The sequence below is a fragment of the Oenanthe melanoleuca genome, chromosome 19, assembly GCF_029582105.1.
Source record: "Oenanthe melanoleuca isolate GR-GAL-2019-014 chromosome 19, OMel1.0, whole genome shotgun sequence".
Taxonomy (NCBI): Eukaryota; Metazoa; Chordata; class Aves; order Passeriformes; family Muscicapidae; genus Oenanthe; species Oenanthe melanoleuca.
Window position 1 is genome coordinate 2,578,303 of NC_079352.1, and position 16,914 is coordinate 2,595,216.

Below are 16,914 nucleotides of genomic sequence, written 5' to 3' on the forward strand. Positions count from 1 at the left end.
TGAAAAAGAGAGTCCCACAAAGCTAAAGCATTTTATTTGCATTGTATTTCTCCCTGTAAGCACACTTGATTTAGAGCTTTTGGTACATTGCTTTTGTTGGAAAGTGGTGCAATATTAAAATGATAGGTTATATAAAACTGTCCAGTGGAAGAAATTAAAGTTCTACAGAAAAGAATACTTCCCCATTGATTTATGTTAGGCTTAAGAGCCAAGCAGCAACTCAGGTTTGGTAAACAGGAGTGAGATCACCCCTTGGATTCAGACTGCAATAATTCTGTCAATTTTTTAAATAAAATGTTCAAAGATTTCAGATGCTGTATTTGACATTTCTAGGGTCTCACAAGTCAGTTTTAGACAGGTGCTTTTCTAAACAGGTACAAGCCTTGTGCACTACTTGAAATACAGATAAAAGTGCTAGCTAGAATCTAACATTAAAGGTTTTAGTTAAAATCCAGTAGTCAAAAGCACTGAGGTCTCAAGAAGGAGTCCTTTCTCCAACACCTCCCCCTGACACAAAATGTGCAGAAACAGAAATCTGCCTGGTGAAACAAGGCAGCAGAAACTCATCTCATGCATGTTACAGCTTTTACTCACTGTAACACGAACCCCAGAATACCCAAACCTCCTAAAAAATGAACAAAACACCTTTGCAGAAGCTGAAAAATGCCAAGGGCTCTAGAGTCAGCCAAGGACAAGAGGCCTGAGCTGCTGCAGTGGGAGCTCCACAGTACCACCCTCAACCCAAGGGCTGCTCACACCCCAGGGAAATGTGAACCTCTCCCTCTCAGGTGAGTTCAGAGCAGCCTGACACTCTGGAGCTCCCCCAGTCCTCAGCTGAGGTTAACAGCACAGTTGCTATGGCAATATCAGGATCAAATGTTCAGCCACCCCTTAATTCCATCAGGACAGGTGGATAGTGAGAGTTTTGTTTCTGACTGCACTCAGTTGTGCTTATTTTTATATCTATTTAAATAAGTATTTATGAACATCTACAATGTACACACATACCATGTACATACCACATGAATTTGCACACACAGAGCTCAAACTGCAGAGGGCAATATTTAAATTACACACCCACACAGCAAGCCTGATGTTCACAGAAAGCTGCTTAGGAAGCAAAAGCCATCCAGAGCTGTTGAGCACACACAGCAACACTAAAAAAAGTGTTCTGGCTTAGGGAACTTAAGTCACATTTTGTTGACTTAAATATAGCAAAGATTAGAAAAAAGAAAAAAAAAAAAGCCACAAATTTCAGTGGAAGCTACAAATTCCTTATTTTGAAATCTTTTTTCACATGTGCAAATCTAGCCTTCAAAATTAAAGTTTTTATTGGTTTGGTCTCTGCTCTCAGCTTAATTACACTCCAAGGAAGTTCATTTAGTGCAATGCCAACTGCTCTCCATGTTTGATGCTAAAGCCCAGGCTGTGCACAACACTGAATTCCAGTGCAATCCCCAAAACTCCTGCAGCTCTGGGGGTCTCAGGTGTCCTGCTCCCAAGGCATGACAGCTTTTTTTTCAGGAGCTCAACTGCCAGAGCCACTTTTACCCTGTCTGCTTGGAAAGGCACTAATCCAGGATTAGCTTTGCATAACACCACCTCAAGTATGTTTGCACTGAAGCAGATAAATAATCCCTTTCCACACTTCTGTAGGACAAATACTTGTCAAGAAGGTCTTAAAGTTCAACCATTCTGCAGGAAAGCTTTAAAAATTCCTATTTAAAAACACAGCTGACCTGGAGATGGGATACCTATCCCATGGCAGGGCTGCAAACCCTTCCTGGCTCCAGAAAAGAACTTCCCTGGTTTACCCAAGTCTAATTATACTTAAAGCATCTTAGCAAAGGGACTGGAGGATGCACAGATCCTTGATCTGCTGTGCTGCTTGATGCCCATCAGAACCACTAGTCCTGCACTAATGCCTCCCCACAGGGATTAAGTGGAGTGGGAGTCTGCCCCAAAATGGAGTTCTCCTTCATTAACTCACTCCATGTTCTCAAATCTACACCCAATCCATGAGAGCTCACCACAGGAAGTTAAATTCCATCTGCTAAACAGAAATTCACTTCTGACAGATGCTGAGAAAGACACAGAGCTCATCTCTAAAAATAAATTTGCCTACTACATAGAGTACTTAACAGCAAACATAAAAATAAGCTATTTAAAAGAGCGAGGAAAACAACTGTGGCCAGTTTTTGTATCAGGGTGGCTTAGATCATTTGTCAGAGCTGTGCTCACACAAGAACTGCTTTGTAGGGCTGAACAAAGAGCTCACAATACACCACTGAGCTTTAGTGCAACCCAAAACATGAAACATAAAAAGACAATTATTGCTAGTCAAAAATGCAAATTGATCAACAAAAAGGGTTTTGGTGACTGTGACTGGCACTTCACAGCATAAGTGAGACAAAGCAAAAGAAGCTATCAGAGCATGAGAACACAGCAAAATTGAGCACTGCAGATCTGTAATCAGAGAAAAGGACAAAAGTCTTCTCTGGAGCTCTGGGGAGGCTGTGGAAGCACCCAAGTGTTGGGTGCTCTTATGCAAAAGGAACCAGTTTTGGACAAGGCACTTGGGTGTCTGCACTCTCAGCTGGAGGAGCACAATGTGGACTCATGTTCTGTACTCAGGATTTCTGGAGGACTCCTTTCCAGCCTGCTGGAACAAGGAAGCTGATTTCATACCTCACTGCTCTCCCAGACACTGTTTGAATCACTAATTCTTACCACTTCTTACTGAATGAGCCCTGACTCTCATCTCCATCAGTTCCTGCTCACACAGCTCCCAGAACCAGAGTCAGAGCTTGAAGCATTTTGTTGTTCCCCCAGCCACCTCAGCAACACATCATTTCCACTTATTCCTTGCATTTAAAGCCAGATATTCCCATCCTGCTGCTTCTTTCTCCTCAACTTTTCTGATATTCCTTCTTCTTCTTCTACACCCCTGTTATTCAGTTACAATAAGGAGAAAAAAGGATTAAAATCCAGCTTTTCCAGGTGGATAAAGAATTGCACTAATCTAGACAGTGCTGCATATCTGTGAGAGGGGTTTTTTCCAGCCATCACATGCTCTGCAGAGAGAATAAGTAACAATTCCCTGGCAAAGGAACAGCTTGGAGAGCACTTTTCCTGGAAAGCCAAAGACTGCCTGGCACAGAGCACACTCAGGTGAAGGATGGGATCAGTTTGGAAGTGAAACATTACATACCCCTTCCAGCTCCTCACAGCTATCCCCTCTCACCACTTCTCCAGGATCTGAAGGCAGTGGAAGAGCCCAACCAGGTCCTCAGCTCTGCAGCACTCGAGCCCAAAGTGACTCCTCTTGCAAAGCTGCTGCCCCTGCAGAGCAAGAGAACACTGTTCATGTGACACTGCAGTGACACAGCCCCTCACTTGGAGGTTAATGACTTTCCTGAAGATGACAGAAAACAGAAAAAGTAACTGCTCGATTTTTTTTTCCAGTCCTTCTGCACTCCTGGGAAGCATTCAATTAAAATAAATGAGGCCACATCTGAAAGATGTTCCAAATCTCCACAGATTTAGCTATAATGGGTTATTTTGATATGAGTGCATTTATTCCCACACTAAAAATGTTTTCCTAACTAAAATAGTTCAATTCCTCAAAGGAGAAGTAATTCAGTTAAAGACCACAGGTTTCCATTTTGTGGGTTATGCCTCTGTACACCAGACCTATTTTCCAATTCCTACCCAAATAAATCATCTTAGAATTTAGAGTTAAAATTCCCATTTTTTCCAAAAAGACTTTGGGACTTTTAGGAAAGACTATTGTGACATGAGCTTCAGGGATGCCATGCAATTTCTTTTGAGTTAACTGGAAGTTCTGTCCCTGTCATTAAATCCACATATACTAAACTGATCTTTTTAGTGTATTTTCTTTTCTGGTGAAACATGAATTTTGATTATATGCAGCAGTAGAATCAGGTGCTATAAAAAAGCAGTAGAGATGCTGTGCAATAAATAGATGAAAAGGTGAGACCCAGGGATAAGAGGATATGCAGAGGAGGCACAGCACAGATGAAAAGGGATGAACACAAGGATCTGACAAAACCCAGAGTGGCTGAAAGCAGCTCCTGAGATAACAAATTCTGCTTTTCACAGGAGCAGTCTCTAAGTGGAGCCAATTCAGATTTCACACTTGGCCATCCAGTGAGGATACACTGCCCAGAAAAGGCTCACAGAGGCCAATTCTGAGCCCTGGAAGAAAGAAAAATATTCTTTTAATAAGCTTGAAACACCCTGAACAACTGCCTGCCTCACTAATAACATCTCCTGGCCCCCTCTGCTCCAAGCAGCACCAGACCCAGCAAGGTTTGGTGATTTTGGTGCTGTCCCATGACTGTTTGAAGCTGGTACAAAAAGCTCAGTGTTGCAACACCTTCAAGGCTGTGCCCTTCGTCCTCAGGGAATAGCAAAGTCCACCCAGCTCACACTTGTCCACAAGGAAGAGAAGTTAAAGTTCCAACCCGCAGATAACTCTGCCTCCCACCACAATACATCAGGAATTATAGAGGTGGGTTTTTTTAAGAAATAAAATCTCCAAGCATGCACTAATGGCACAGATCACCATAAGGAGAGCTGTTCACCAGAGGCAATTGTGACATTCAGAAGGAATTCCAAGACAACAACTTAGAAAAAAAAAGCTTTAAGGTGGAAAGAGTGCAGTTGTTCCAGCCTACTCACCTTCCTCATTGCTACCACCCACTTGAAAGCAACTGAGTCTCCTCCTACCTTCCCCACAGCAATTACAAACACCCTTGGTTTCAGCAGCTCAGAAGGACAAGAAACAAAGCTCAGACTAATAAAGAGAGCTCACCTCCCATTGCACAACTGGAAAATGGCTTTTGAAACCCTCATCTGAAAACGGGATGAAGCCATCGTTACAACTCTCACTTATCCCAGAAGGAATAAAAGAAAGCCTATTCCATGCTGCAGAAATAATGGATTGGAAGGAGGACTGACATAACAAAGACTGTTTCAATGGGAAAATTAATCCATTAAGAAGAGCTGATGTGTGTTATCATAAGATGTTATGAAGCATGAGAACCCCCCCATCAAACTGAGGTGAAACAAGCTGTAAAAGAGCAGAATTCCTAAGAGCAAAACAGCACCAAAATCCACTGCCCAAACACAACACATGTGGTCCAAGGCATGAAAAAATAACACCACACTTTCTCCACCTCAACCCACATTGTCACCATTAACTAAACCAGGATATCCACTTGTTGGTAAGCACAGAGCAGAGAAAACAAGGGCAGGAAAAAACCCTGAAGAAATGCCATAGTGCAGTCGAAAGGGGATAACCTGGATTCACAGCATTTTAGAGATAATAGCTGCTATCAAACACACTTATCACCCCTTCCCTCAGGGCACCTACATGACCTGCCAAGCGTCTGAGAGGTAAAACTGCAATAAAACGGGAACCTTGCTGCTTTATCATCGCCTGTAAACACCAGATGACATTAGCTAGAGAAATAAAATCCAGAATAAAAGGTGCTTAACCCCAGTCAGCAGAAATGTTCCCGTGGATTTGGGCTCACAGCCACAAGCCCCAGGCAGCCCATGGGGAAGCAGGGAGCACCCAGCCGGGAAAGCACAGTGGAAAAGCAGAGAAAACCATGGGTATCTGCCTCTCCTCAGGGAGAAGGACGGATTTCTCCCTGTGTCATCAGGCACCATCCCTCGGGCCGCGGCAGGGCGAGTCCATCCCACCCTTCCCGGGGCTGTGGAAGAGCAGAGCCGCTCTCCAGCGGGGTGAGATGGCAGCGGCTCCTTGCTCGCCCTGACGGCCGGCGAGCAGCAGCCTCCGCTCCCACCCTGCTCCTCCGCAGCGTTCCGGCCGCCCCTCGGCTCCCACAGCACCGGGGGCCGGGGTCCCCTCCTGCCGCCGTCCCCTCAGAGCCGTGAGGGGAGCGGGGCAGCGCTGAGGGGGCGATGGGCAGCGCTGAGGGATCCCGCTGAGGGGGCGATGGGCAGCGCTGAGGGGCAGCGCTGAGGGGCAGCGCTGAGGGGGCGATGGGCAGCGCTGAGGGGCAGCGCTGAGGGATCCCGCTGAGGGGCAGCGCTGAGGGGGCGATGGACAGCGCTGAGGGATCCCGCTGAGGGGGCGATGGGCAGCGCTGAGGGGCAGCGCTGAGGGGGCGATGGACAGCGCTGAGGGATCCCGCTGAGGGGGCGATGGGCAGCACTGAGGGGCAGCGCTGAGGGGGCGATGGCCAGCGCTGAGGGATCCCGCTGAGGGGCAGCGCTGAGAGATCTCGCTGAGGGGCAGCGCTGAGGGGGCGATGGACAGCGCTGAGGGATCCCGCTGAGGGGCAGAGCTGAGGGATCTCGCTGAGGGGCAGCGCTGACGGATCCCGCTGAGGGGCAGCGCTGAGGGGCCGGTGACGAGACCCCCGCCCGTCGGGACAGCCCCGAGCCCGGCCCCGCACTCACCACGCTGCAGCAGCTCCGCTGGGCCGGCACAACGCGGAACTGGGCCCGGCACAACACGCCCCGGCCCGCCCCGGGCTCCGTCACTTCCCGAGCGCCGCGGCTCCGTCACCTCCGGGCGGGCACGGCGGAGCGGCCGGGCGGGAGCGGCGGGTGAGTGCTGAGGGGGATGCTCCTTCATGGCTCCTTCATGGCTCCTTCATGGCTCCTTCATGGCCCCTCACGCTCCCCTGAGGGCCGCGGGGTCCCGCACGCTGCGCTCTCCTCTCGGTCTGTGCCCTCCGTGTGCGCTCGGGCTCCGGCGGGGCTGAGGGCCCGCGATGGAGATGGAGGCGGGCCCGCTTCTCGGCTGGGTTTGGGGTATTGGCTTAAAACCCCCAGCATTTCACTGTTGCTCTCCCCGTTTCTAGGTGTAATTTTGACATGAGGAAAAGCTGAGAGAATTGGGCGTGTTCAGCCTGGAGAAGAGAAGCTCTGGCGTGATCTAATTGTGGCCTTCGGTACGTGAAGGGAACTTACAGGAGAGGTGGGGCAAGATATTTACAGAGATTGAGGTGACAGGACCAGGGGGAATGGGTTCAAATTGACAGAGAGGAGGGTTAGATTGGGTATTAGGAACAATATTTTCCCTGTGAGGGTGGTGAGGCCCTGTCACAGGGTGCCCAGAGAAGCTGTGGCTTCTCCATCCCTGGAAGTGTCCAAGGCCAGGCTGGACAGAGCTTGGAGAAATCTGTGATAGTTGAAGGTGTCCCTGCCCATGGCAGAGAGTGGAACAGATTAACTTTAAGGCCCTTTCCAACACAAGCCATTCTATGATAATTTGCCATTTTATCTTAATTCTGCTTGCTGAGTCGAAGCCCATCACCAATGAGGTGTTTGCAGTCAGAAAACCGTGTCTGGGGAACTGTTCCTTTGTGTTTCTAACATTCTTTGTCTTCAAATAATCAAGTGTAAACCAGGTGAGAGCACACGAAATGCTCTCAGAAGCTGAGAAACGCTCAAGTAAATTCTGTCTTTCCCCTTTTCAGAGGCAGCCTCCAAAACCCACCATGATTTCTCTGTTTGAGCCCGAGTTCCTGAACGTGATCATGGGAGTGGTGTGCGGCGTGTGCCTGGGCTGGGGCATCCGCGGGAGGCTGCGCAGGAAGCCTGGGGCTGGAATGATGCCGGAGCCTCCCAACAGCCTGGGGGACGAGGCCGACATCATGGGGGAGTCCGGGGAGCTCAAGCTGGTGCTGATCGTCCGCAACGACCTGAAAATGGGCAAGGGCAAAGTAGCAGCGCAGTGCTCCCACGCTGCTGTCTCTGCCTACAAGCAGGTTCACAAAAGGAATCCCGAGCTCCTGAAGCAGTGGGAATATTGTGGACAACCTAAAGTGGTCCTGAAAGCTCCCGATGAAGAGACTCTGGTGCAGCTCCTGGCTGAGGCAAAGCGCCTGGGGCTGACTGTCAGCTTGATCCAGGATGCTGGGCGTACTCAGATAGCTCCAGGCTCCAGGACAGTCCTTGGGATCGGACCAGGGCCAGCTGATATCATAGATAAGGTTTCTGGTCACCTTAAACTCTTCTAAACTGGTACCAAAAACACCTGGATGTGTTCATGTATGTCAGTACTGAAGGGATAAAAATGCAAGTTGGGCGGTTTTTTTCCATATCTTCCCTCAGTGTTAATAAAATAAGCAAGTTTTGTAAGATTTAAATTTGTAATAGTGAGTCTCTCTAGCTTGTGTTCCAAAAGCAGGAAAGAAAATTCTAGGCTGAGGGCAGTTGAGGAAAGCAGAGCTGGCACAAGAAACCCAGTAAATTTCCAACTTGTGCAGTTGGTTGAGGATTTTGCACATTGGTTGATAGTGAAAGAGTTTCCTCTTTCTACCTGTTTTTTGTAGTGAATACATTCTTTAATTCAGAAAGGCTCAGCTGCTGAAGCAGTTCAGAACTGGAGCTGGGGGTAACTGTAGCCAACTTCCTGCCCAAACTGCTGCAACGACTTGTACCTACTCCCAGGCTGACCAGTTCAACTGGATTTGCAGCCCAGACCAGTAAACAATTGTGGAGAGCAGCTGTAAGCTGAGCTTCCCTCTGGAGGGGTCTGTGCAGCTCCTACACGTGCAAAAATGTGCAGTTAAACCAAGGTGTGGGGAGTTACCCTCCATGTAAACGACTGGGCACTCAGGGACAGACTTAAATCCTGGTTTTCTTGGGATTAACAGGCACTTCTGGGTTTAAGGAAGATAATTAGGTATTACTGCACAGTTCAGAGCACCTTGGGGGTTCCAGTAAATTCTACTTGTACAGTTTGTGAGAGTTCTGCTGTTAAGCACCTTTGCCAACCTCTCAGCCATGTGTCCAGATGAGTGTTGTGAAAAGTCTGTAGGAGAGAGAACAGCATTGATCTCCATCTCCAGCCTTCCAGGGGGGCTGAAATGCCAATAAACACAGGATGGAAATGTTTTTATACTGCACCTCATAATCCTTTTTGGAGACTCACTGCAGGCTTGTGCTCCACCCCTGCTGACCACAGAGAGCCTGGGGCAGGTGAGGTCCTGCCAGCCCCCATTCCATGGAAGTGCTGCAGTGCCCAGCCCCAGGATCACAGCACAGCTGTGGAGCTCACAGGAGGAAGAGGGATCTGGATCCTGATGCCCAGTGCAGCTCCTGGTTAAGAGACAGGAGCTTCTAGAGCTGTTGGAAATCTGCCCCTTGCTGTCAGACTTGTTACACTCAAATATGACAGTATTCATAGAGAAACATTTAAGTCAATTTTATTTGAAGCTAAATATGTTTAAGGCAATTTACATACCTAGAACATGATCTCAATTGAACTGGCACACCCTACTACAATCCTAATGAGTCATCTGGTCGAATATGCTGGAGTTGACCACAGTGCAGCCAACTGGTGAAAAGTGCTATTTTCTTCTCTCTGGCATAATCTTTCTCTAGAAAAAGCATTACATATTTTCCTGTATTGCCCCCTCAGTGCAAGACCCCACTACTGGTCCCCATTGCTGCTCTGCTGCTGGCCCCTCAGACCCTTGGCTGCACACACCTGCATTGCCCCACACGACCAGCACTGAATACTTGGTTTGAGTCCAAAGGTCCTTTTTTTGAAGACAGTAAAGTGAAGCTACCACTATGCAGCATGTCCACAGTCCAGTAATTTATTTTTAAATTGCGTAATTTCAAATTGCACAAACAAAACTGAACAGCAATATGCTTGAATTCTCTCTTCTGTACACTCAAAACAGTGATCTAAAACACCACAATATCCAACATACACAAACCTCAGGGCAGGGTTAGTAAATACACAGATTGGAATCATGGTGCTCTGTTCCTGAATGGAATGTCCCACAAAAGCACAGGATACAGCACAACGTAAGGTCATCTGTTACATATGGAGTGAGCAAAAAGACACTAGCATTTTCTATATGCATAACTGGAAAAACCTGCATAGGTTAAGGGAAAAAAAGAAAACAAAACAAAACCCAAAACTTTTACTCATTTTAAGTCAGGCAAGGTTGTCTGTACGCATTTTAAATTCTTTTAGAGCTATGCAATCCAACCCAGGGAGGATATGCTGATTAGTGTTGTCTCTTGTCAGCAGTCTTGCAAGGTCAAATACAAGTATCTTGGCTTTAGCTTTCTCCAAATATACAGTGAGATTTAAATGCATTTAGAATAGACAGTACATACCGTAAGCTGCTCACATACAATGAACTTAAGATTCAATATTAGAGTGTAACACTATAGAGTGCAAATCAGAATCTTCACAATAGACTTAATGGTAATAAGCAGTCCTGCAAAAGCCCACTTGAACAAAGTCGTTTAAACTATTCCCCTTCTGAAAGTAAAAGTCTAAATGACATGGAATGTGAAAAAAGATTTAACAGAAGTGATCCAATCGTTTGCGCTAGAAAAAACAGTCCTTCATGAAATCAAGGTTACGAGAACACGAGGCAGAACTCTTTGCTTTTCCCTGTTATGAGTTAAAGCGGGGAGGGACGGTGGAGTTTCAGTAAGAAAAGTTGCTGCTCCAGCTCCTTGTGCTGCATCTCACATGCTGTAGCCGAAGCCGGGCTGGGGCTGCCCGTACGGAGGGGCCGTGTAGCCGTAGCCGAAAGGTGCCTGCGGGGGAACTGCCACGCTGGGTCCTGCTGTCAGCATCAGCTGGGGCTGGCCTGCAACAACAACAGCATCTTACTCCTCCTCAACGGGGAAAGCACTCAGCAAAATGCCTGAAATTCAGGAGGTGCTGCTGTGTTCACCACTAAGTCCCTGCTGACCTGGACTGGGCTTTTTAAGGGCCAGAACGGGTGTTTTCTAATAAAACCTCAGGACACAACACATGGCTAAAAATACTAAAGTATATGAAGAAACTCTGACTAGAATAACCTGGATACAAAGAAAATACCCAATATAAAGTAGGTATAATTATGCTTTAGCACAAGATCCGAATAACCACTTGCTGGAAGTCTAGAATAACACAGCTTCTGTAAACCCTTCCTTAAGGAGCCAGGACAACCTTAAATCCTGCAGGCCACAGCCCACCTCAGCAGCCAGAGTGGCACTTATCTAGAATTTTGGAACACATTCCTTAAGATTTGATTTTACATGGAAAATGTTCCCATTTCCCAGGACTTCCTCAGGAAAAAAACAAGATTAGGGAAGGCTTGTTTTAAAATTATTGGTAACACACAAACTAAAGCATTACCATAAACAATAGGTTGTGTTTCTGTAGCTTGCTCCTCTTCCTTTCTCAAAGACTCTGATGCATCCAGTTTATCCACCTGGAATTGAGACCAACAATTAAAGAAATCTCCTCCAAAACAGATACTTATTCGTGGCAGAGAAGTGGAAAAGCCTTAGTTGTATGTCAACACCCATCAAGAAAAGGAGACCATTTACAAGTTAAGATCAATTCAAGTAGCAATGTTGGTACTGGTGCAGTCAAGATTGTGTGTTTCCTGAAAAAAACCCTCATTGAGGGATTTTCAACTACTTTGAAAGCTCACTCCAGGCTGAAGCTTTGTATAAAAGGTTCTGTACTGGACTGGAGCTGGACAGTCCTTGGACACAGACTCAGATTTGAGCTCAGTCTCAATTGGAGACCTCTGGCATTGGAGCAATTGCCAAGATAATGCTCAGACCTGGAGAAGTTTCCCTGGAGGTGACATTAAGGCAAAGTCATCTGGTTTGTATTTGGATAGAGCAGACTGCAATAGCATCCGACATGTCACTTGAGCCTCAAGATTTCACTTTCCAAACCCATTCACTCATGCAATTTAAGTTCAAATGCAGAGAATGCATGTGTATAAGACTTGCTTTTTCCACTCCAGAACTGTGTGGCAGTCAGCCTAAACCCACAGATACTCCAATTCTTCCAGCTTTACACACAGTAACAGACAAGCCTGGCCAGCTTCAGTGCTGCCCTGCGAGTGCAATGGTGCTGTTTGCCCACCCCTACAGAAAGGCAAGAGAAGGAACTTCTGTAGTGAAATATTGCTCTTTTCTAAGACAGATCCAAGGGAACTCAGCACTTCTACAGTCTAAGGTAGGCCCTGAAACTAAAGCCACAAAATGAGGTATTGGTATTTTACCTGAGAGGTAGAGATCATCATGCCAATTACTTTGAAAGACAGTAATACAACTCACAAGATTAACGTTTCATTTCATTTGTGTCCTTAATAAAGGAATTTGAAGGTTTCCTGCACTTACACAGAGTCAGTGTTATTTATTCAGCTACAACTTCCACTTTATAAGTGTCTTTATAAGTGAGTTTAACTGTGCTACATGAGCAGATATCTGCTGGCAGCTCCAAGAGCTGTGAGCTCCTCCTTTCAGCTGTGAGTTACAATGTGTGCTCCTCCATAAACCTGTTCCTCTGTAACCTCAAGCTGAGGCACAACTCCAGGGAATGGCAGAAGTCCTGAGCTCAGGTTCCCTCAGTAACTGGGCTTCCATGGCCAGCCTGGTGCTTGCCTCCCACAGTATCTGCCTTGCTGCTGCCAAAGTGCATGGGATTGTATCCAATGCTCCAAGACTCATTTCCAGACACCGTGCTAGGAACTGCACTGGTTTTAACTCAAAACAGCAACGCACTGAACACAGAAGCACAAGTTTAGAGATGCAAACCCAAGGAGAATGTGCAGTTTGCTACTAAGCAGAGGCATTTGGCTTACTCACACTTGGAAAGCCTCCAGCCCAGGACATTCAATGCATTTTTGATGCCTCCCCTCAGAGCTGAACAAATATTGACAAGGACAAGCTCAAGTTTGAAACCAGCCCGAAGGATGGTTCTTACACCACTTGCTCGAGCATCACCAGCTTCAGGGCCCTACACACTTGGAGCAAGATTGACTGAAAGGCTTTTCCACAGGGACTGCAAGAAGCTGCAGAGGAAAAGTAACATGCATTCAATGTTACCGTGTTATGTGTGCATGAAAAAGAGGCAAAAGTACTGAAGCACGAGTGAGGTCTGAAGATGACTGCCATACAGGCTCCCCCCAAAAACCACACGCAGCCCACAGCAATGCCTTGAGCTTCAGGAGTAGTGGGATGTAATTGCAATGACTGCTACACATGCGTCGTTTATGCAAACACTGCAGTTCAATTACCTTTTTTCACACACACGCTCTCCTACTTTCCTTACTAGCTGCTGAAGGACCTTACACTACGTGGCCTAGGTTAGCCTGGAGTTCCAGTGGTGTCTTTATAAGCAGCAGTTTTTGCATTTAGTCCATCTTCAAAGCTGTCATTTTGGTTTTGCCCTTTGCTGAACCACATTAGTGGTAAACTGTTAGGGCTGACCCCTGGGCTAAGGAGGATGACGGTGGCATTTGTAGGGAAGCAGATGGACAGAAAACCTTGGATTGCCCTTCTGAAGGTCAAAGTTACATAGCAAAAGGCAAGCCCTGGAGTAGCCTCAGAAGAGCAATAAGCATTACCATTTTTATATTTTTTTAATGAGGTAGCAAGAGAAGTTTAGTGAAGCTGAAGAGCTTGGAAGGCAGTCTTCTTTTGGACTACTACTAGAAATTTATTACAGGGAGGAGAACCACAAACTTGGTGTAACAGCTGAAGTTTTAAGTTGCTACATGAACTAGAGCACTGTGTGGATTAGATCAGCACCATGAGAACTGACACCTGAGTGAGGAAGAGTCCCTCTGGAAGCAGCCAGTATCTACTCTGCCTACGGTCAGCACGCATTAGTCATGGTCCAGAGATCAGGAACTGGATCACAGCCCTTCAACTAGCAAATGCCAGACTGATTTAGGGATTCACAGACTTATTTCTTGTTGTAGAAGGTTCTTCCATTCAGATTGGCTGTCAAATAATAGCACTTGTGTAAGTATTTGTGTGTTGTTTCAATACCAGGCTGACTGTGATCCAACTGATCACCTGTATGCCCTTCCTGAGGATCTATTAGCTTATTAGTAGCAAATGAATCTACTTTTCTCCTACAGCACTAGCTAGTGAGAGTTAAACAATTTGCAAATGCTTTAGTGATATTTTGTTTGGGGAAAAAGCAGTAGCAGCAGTGTAGTAAACGTAGGAAAGAAAAAAACTCATGCAGAATCCTTAGACTTAGTCCTCCAGACTTAAAGATGGAAAACAAGAATCAACTTTCACCTTTTCCTTTATTGCATCAACCTGCAAAGGAATTCAGAAGGTGCAGCTTAGAAAAATCAAATTCCATATTTAGCATATAAAAAGGTAGAAACAAAAGCGTCAGGGAAGAAATAATTAAGATACAGGTGAGTAAAAACAAAGGTACACCAGAAGTATCTGCTTTAGAAAGGCAGCTCTGCTTCTTGCTGGCTCTTACTTCATTAGCTACACTAAAGCTATATCCTAATCCTTTATCAGATCAGGAAGTTTTATCTTTAAGAATCTACTACTCCCACCAAAGGCATGGTTAGCTTGGTACAGGCATCTCTGACAAACAGTTGTATTGCTCAGCCAGCTCCCCACCTCCCCCAGAACAGCATTTCAGGCTGCCCTACAGAACTACAGGGTAGTCCTGCCCTTAGAAGGAACAGCCAGGAAAATTTCTGGACAAACAGGCACCTTAGTCTTCACTGACTGCATGAAAGTAAAAGCTGAACTCAAGCTTGGAAAAGTCTTAATCATTAAGGAATTTATACCATTTCACTGGAAGATACTCCAGAAGCTTCAGCTGGGAAAATCGTGCTAGTGACAGCTGGATTTGACTCAAGTCTGTTCAAGTCTGTCAGAGCATTACCAAGTAGTTCCCCCATCCTGAGTCACTTCACATAAGATTTGAGTCATAATTAATGCCATTAAGTGTCAGAGCCACATTTTAGAGTTAAATGCATAGCAGAATAAGTTATCTCTAGGTCTAGCTGTAAAGCTGTTTTAGTACACAGTCTAGAATTTAGTTAAAGCTTGATCCCAGCTGGGATTCCTGCTTGACACAGCACAGGAAATGCCTGGAGCCTGGAACTACATTAGACACTGCCCAGGGTCAGGCAAATACTACTGATGTAGATCTGTATCTGGTAGAGGGTGGAGCCTGCAAGTGTTTCAGCCTCTTAGAGGGCGAAGTCTCTCCCCAGATGGACTGAAAAGTAAGTGTGGACATGGACAAACAGACATTGGACAAAGCCCAAATCAATGTTAGTAGCAAGCAGACAGTCTCAAGGCATTCACCACAGTGACTAACAAGCTCTGGGTGTTGGAGAGGCACCTGCTCTTACCTTGGTCAAGTACTCCTTCATGACCTGAATAAAGTATGGCATGGCAAAGTCCATAATGTTGTGCCTCCACGCTGTTTCCAAGACAACATCTGGCCTTAGGAGATCATAGCAGGTGAAGAGACAAGCACCAAAGCATTCCCTCTTGTTCTCCTGCAAGAACCACTGCAGCAGCTCTTCTGCCAGCTCGGTATCTTTGGATTCAGAGGCGTACTGCATGGCATCCTGCAAGGGACAGACACAACAACCACAAGGGGCTGCTCACTGAGCTGCCCTGAGAGCCAACAAGCCAAAGCTGCTAGAGCTGCCCTAGGAGCTGCCTCACCTTGTACAGCCTGTCCTTCTTGCAGAGCTCCACACTCTGTTTCCAGCGGTTGTTGCCTTTGAAGAGATAGGCAGCGATTCTTCGGAACTCTATTAGCTCGTGTTTCTCCAAACGTTGGGCAAGGGAAATGTTGTCAAAGTTGTCATAAGCATCTATAGAAGTCCTAAGTGCCTGAGTGAAGCAGGAAAAAAAGAAGTCACACCTCAGGATGTACAACTGAACCCACAAAATGCAAACATTTTCCATTAGTTCTGTATTCCTGCTTGTAGGAGGATAAAGTATTCCAGCCAGACCTGCAGAGATCTGGTTTTATTTGAGAAGCTGCTGTTTGACACACATGGAGTTTAGAGTGCTTCAGTCAGTATTTTTCAGTAGGTTGAGTGTCTGCATACCAGGCAGCTGTTCTCTGTGAACAGCAGAACAGCCAGACATCACAACTGTTTGCCTTTTCTGTAAGTTCTGTTCTTAGCACCCACTGTTTGTTTGTCTCCAATAAAAGCTGTCACACTCCTAATAAAGCAGCCACTCTATCCCCAATAGGAATGACACAAAATGCTCTCAGAAAGCCACTAACACTTTTCCACTTAATCCTTGGCTCCTCACCGCTAACTCAGGTTGAAGTGTTGGGGAACACACACTTAAGGAATTAAAGTTAACAGCAAGCAAGTAAAAACTACTGAAAGTGAGAAAGAAAACTGTTTCTACACATTAAACAAAGGCTGAGAATATGAAATAAATCCAAAATTAAGTGCTTCAAGACAAGACATACCTGGTAATCTTCTTCAATAATGAAGAGGTTGTTGAGGGACTCATTGACTGATTTGTTGTTGTGATTTTGAACAGAGCGCAGGTAAGGCTTAACCAGGGGCAGCTGTTTAACCTTCAAGGAAACAGAGAGTCAGTTTTTGTGGAAACCTCTTAACATCTTCCCTGGCAGGTAGGGGGGTAGCTAAGAATTTTTACATGCTACCACAGCTCAATGCTTTCCCAGCTTTTGCTTTGATCTGAATAGCAGGAAAATTACCTTTGTGAAGAAGGTGACAGCACGAGTGTGGTCGAGCCGAGGGGACAACACCATCAGCAGATCATTGAGCAACAGGGGCTTAAATTCCAAATAGAATTGAACTGCCTTGTAGTACAGCTCCACATTGGCCACCTAGTGAGGAGTAGAGATGCATGTTCAGAGCAGGAGTTTGATTGTGGGGAAATCCAAATAAAAAAGACATAACTTTCACTAGGAAAGCAATACCTTAGTGATAATATCTTTGAACTGGCCTTCTTTCCAAGCATCTGTTGGGTGATTCATCATTGTGATTATGGCATTATCATATTCTTCATACTTATCATACAGGAACACCAGTTCAGCCCAGAGATGGGCTTGTTCTGCAGCTCTCAGAACCTAAGCAAAAGGCAGAATTGGAAATA

At 46.0% G+C, this 16,914-nt stretch overlaps 3 protein-coding genes across 6 annotated transcripts in view; 1 reads left to right on the plus strand and 2 right to left on the minus strand.

Annotated features, from left to right (window-relative positions):
- Positions 1–6,634, minus strand: part of VMP1 (vacuole membrane protein 1) — a 61,610-nt gene extending 54,976 nt beyond the window's left edge. Inside the window, exons 1-2 of one of the 3 annotated variants that reach the window (XM_056506937.1) lie at positions 6,457–6,538; positions 3,212–3,342 (exon numbers count right to left, since the gene is read on the minus strand). Coding sequence is in view for 1 of the 3 variants with exons in the window: in XM_056506934.1 (XP_056362909.1) it covers positions 6,457–6,634 (178 nt within the window). In the remaining 2 variants the exon portion in view is untranslated. Of the gene's footprint in view, positions 1–3,211; positions 3,343–6,456 lie in introns of all 3 variants that reach the window. The other 2 variants (XM_056506935.1, XM_056506934.1) reach the window with 2 other exon arrangements.
- On the plus strand, positions 6,485–8,147 carry PTRH2 (peptidyl-tRNA hydrolase 2). 2 transcript variants are annotated; one of them, XM_056506939.1, is made up of 3 exons: positions 6,485–6,606; positions 6,864–6,953; positions 7,482–8,147. In XM_056506939.1, exon 3 carries the CDS (start codon positions 7,503–7,505, stop codon positions 8,022–8,024), a length of 522 nt encoding a protein of 173 aa, XP_056362914.1. In that variant the 5' UTR covers positions 6,485–6,606; positions 6,864–6,953; positions 7,482–7,502; the 3' UTR covers positions 8,025–8,147. The 2 variants fall into 2 exon arrangements, with proteins under 2 accessions (XP_056362914.1, XP_056362915.1); XM_056506940.1 differs by lacking the exon at positions 6,485–6,606 and adding an exon at positions 6,636–6,723.
- Positions 8,148–9,595: 1,448 nt separating this feature from the next.
- The window catches only part of CLTC (clathrin heavy chain), a 29,590-nt gene continuing 22,271 nt past the window's right edge, over positions 9,596–16,914 (minus strand). The window contains exons 26-32 of the mRNA XM_056506941.1: positions 16,739–16,888; positions 16,514–16,645; positions 16,259–16,369; positions 15,490–15,660; positions 15,168–15,389; positions 11,162–11,237; positions 9,596–10,628 (exon numbers count right to left, since the gene is read on the minus strand). Of these exons, the coding sequence (XP_056362916.1) occupies positions 10,504–10,628; positions 11,162–11,237; positions 15,168–15,389; positions 15,490–15,660; positions 16,259–16,369; positions 16,514–16,645; positions 16,739–16,888 (987 nt within the window). The 3' untranslated portion in view covers positions 9,596–10,503. The remainder of the gene's footprint in view (positions 10,629–11,161; positions 11,238–15,167; positions 15,390–15,489; positions 15,661–16,258; positions 16,370–16,513; positions 16,646–16,738; positions 16,889–16,914) is intronic.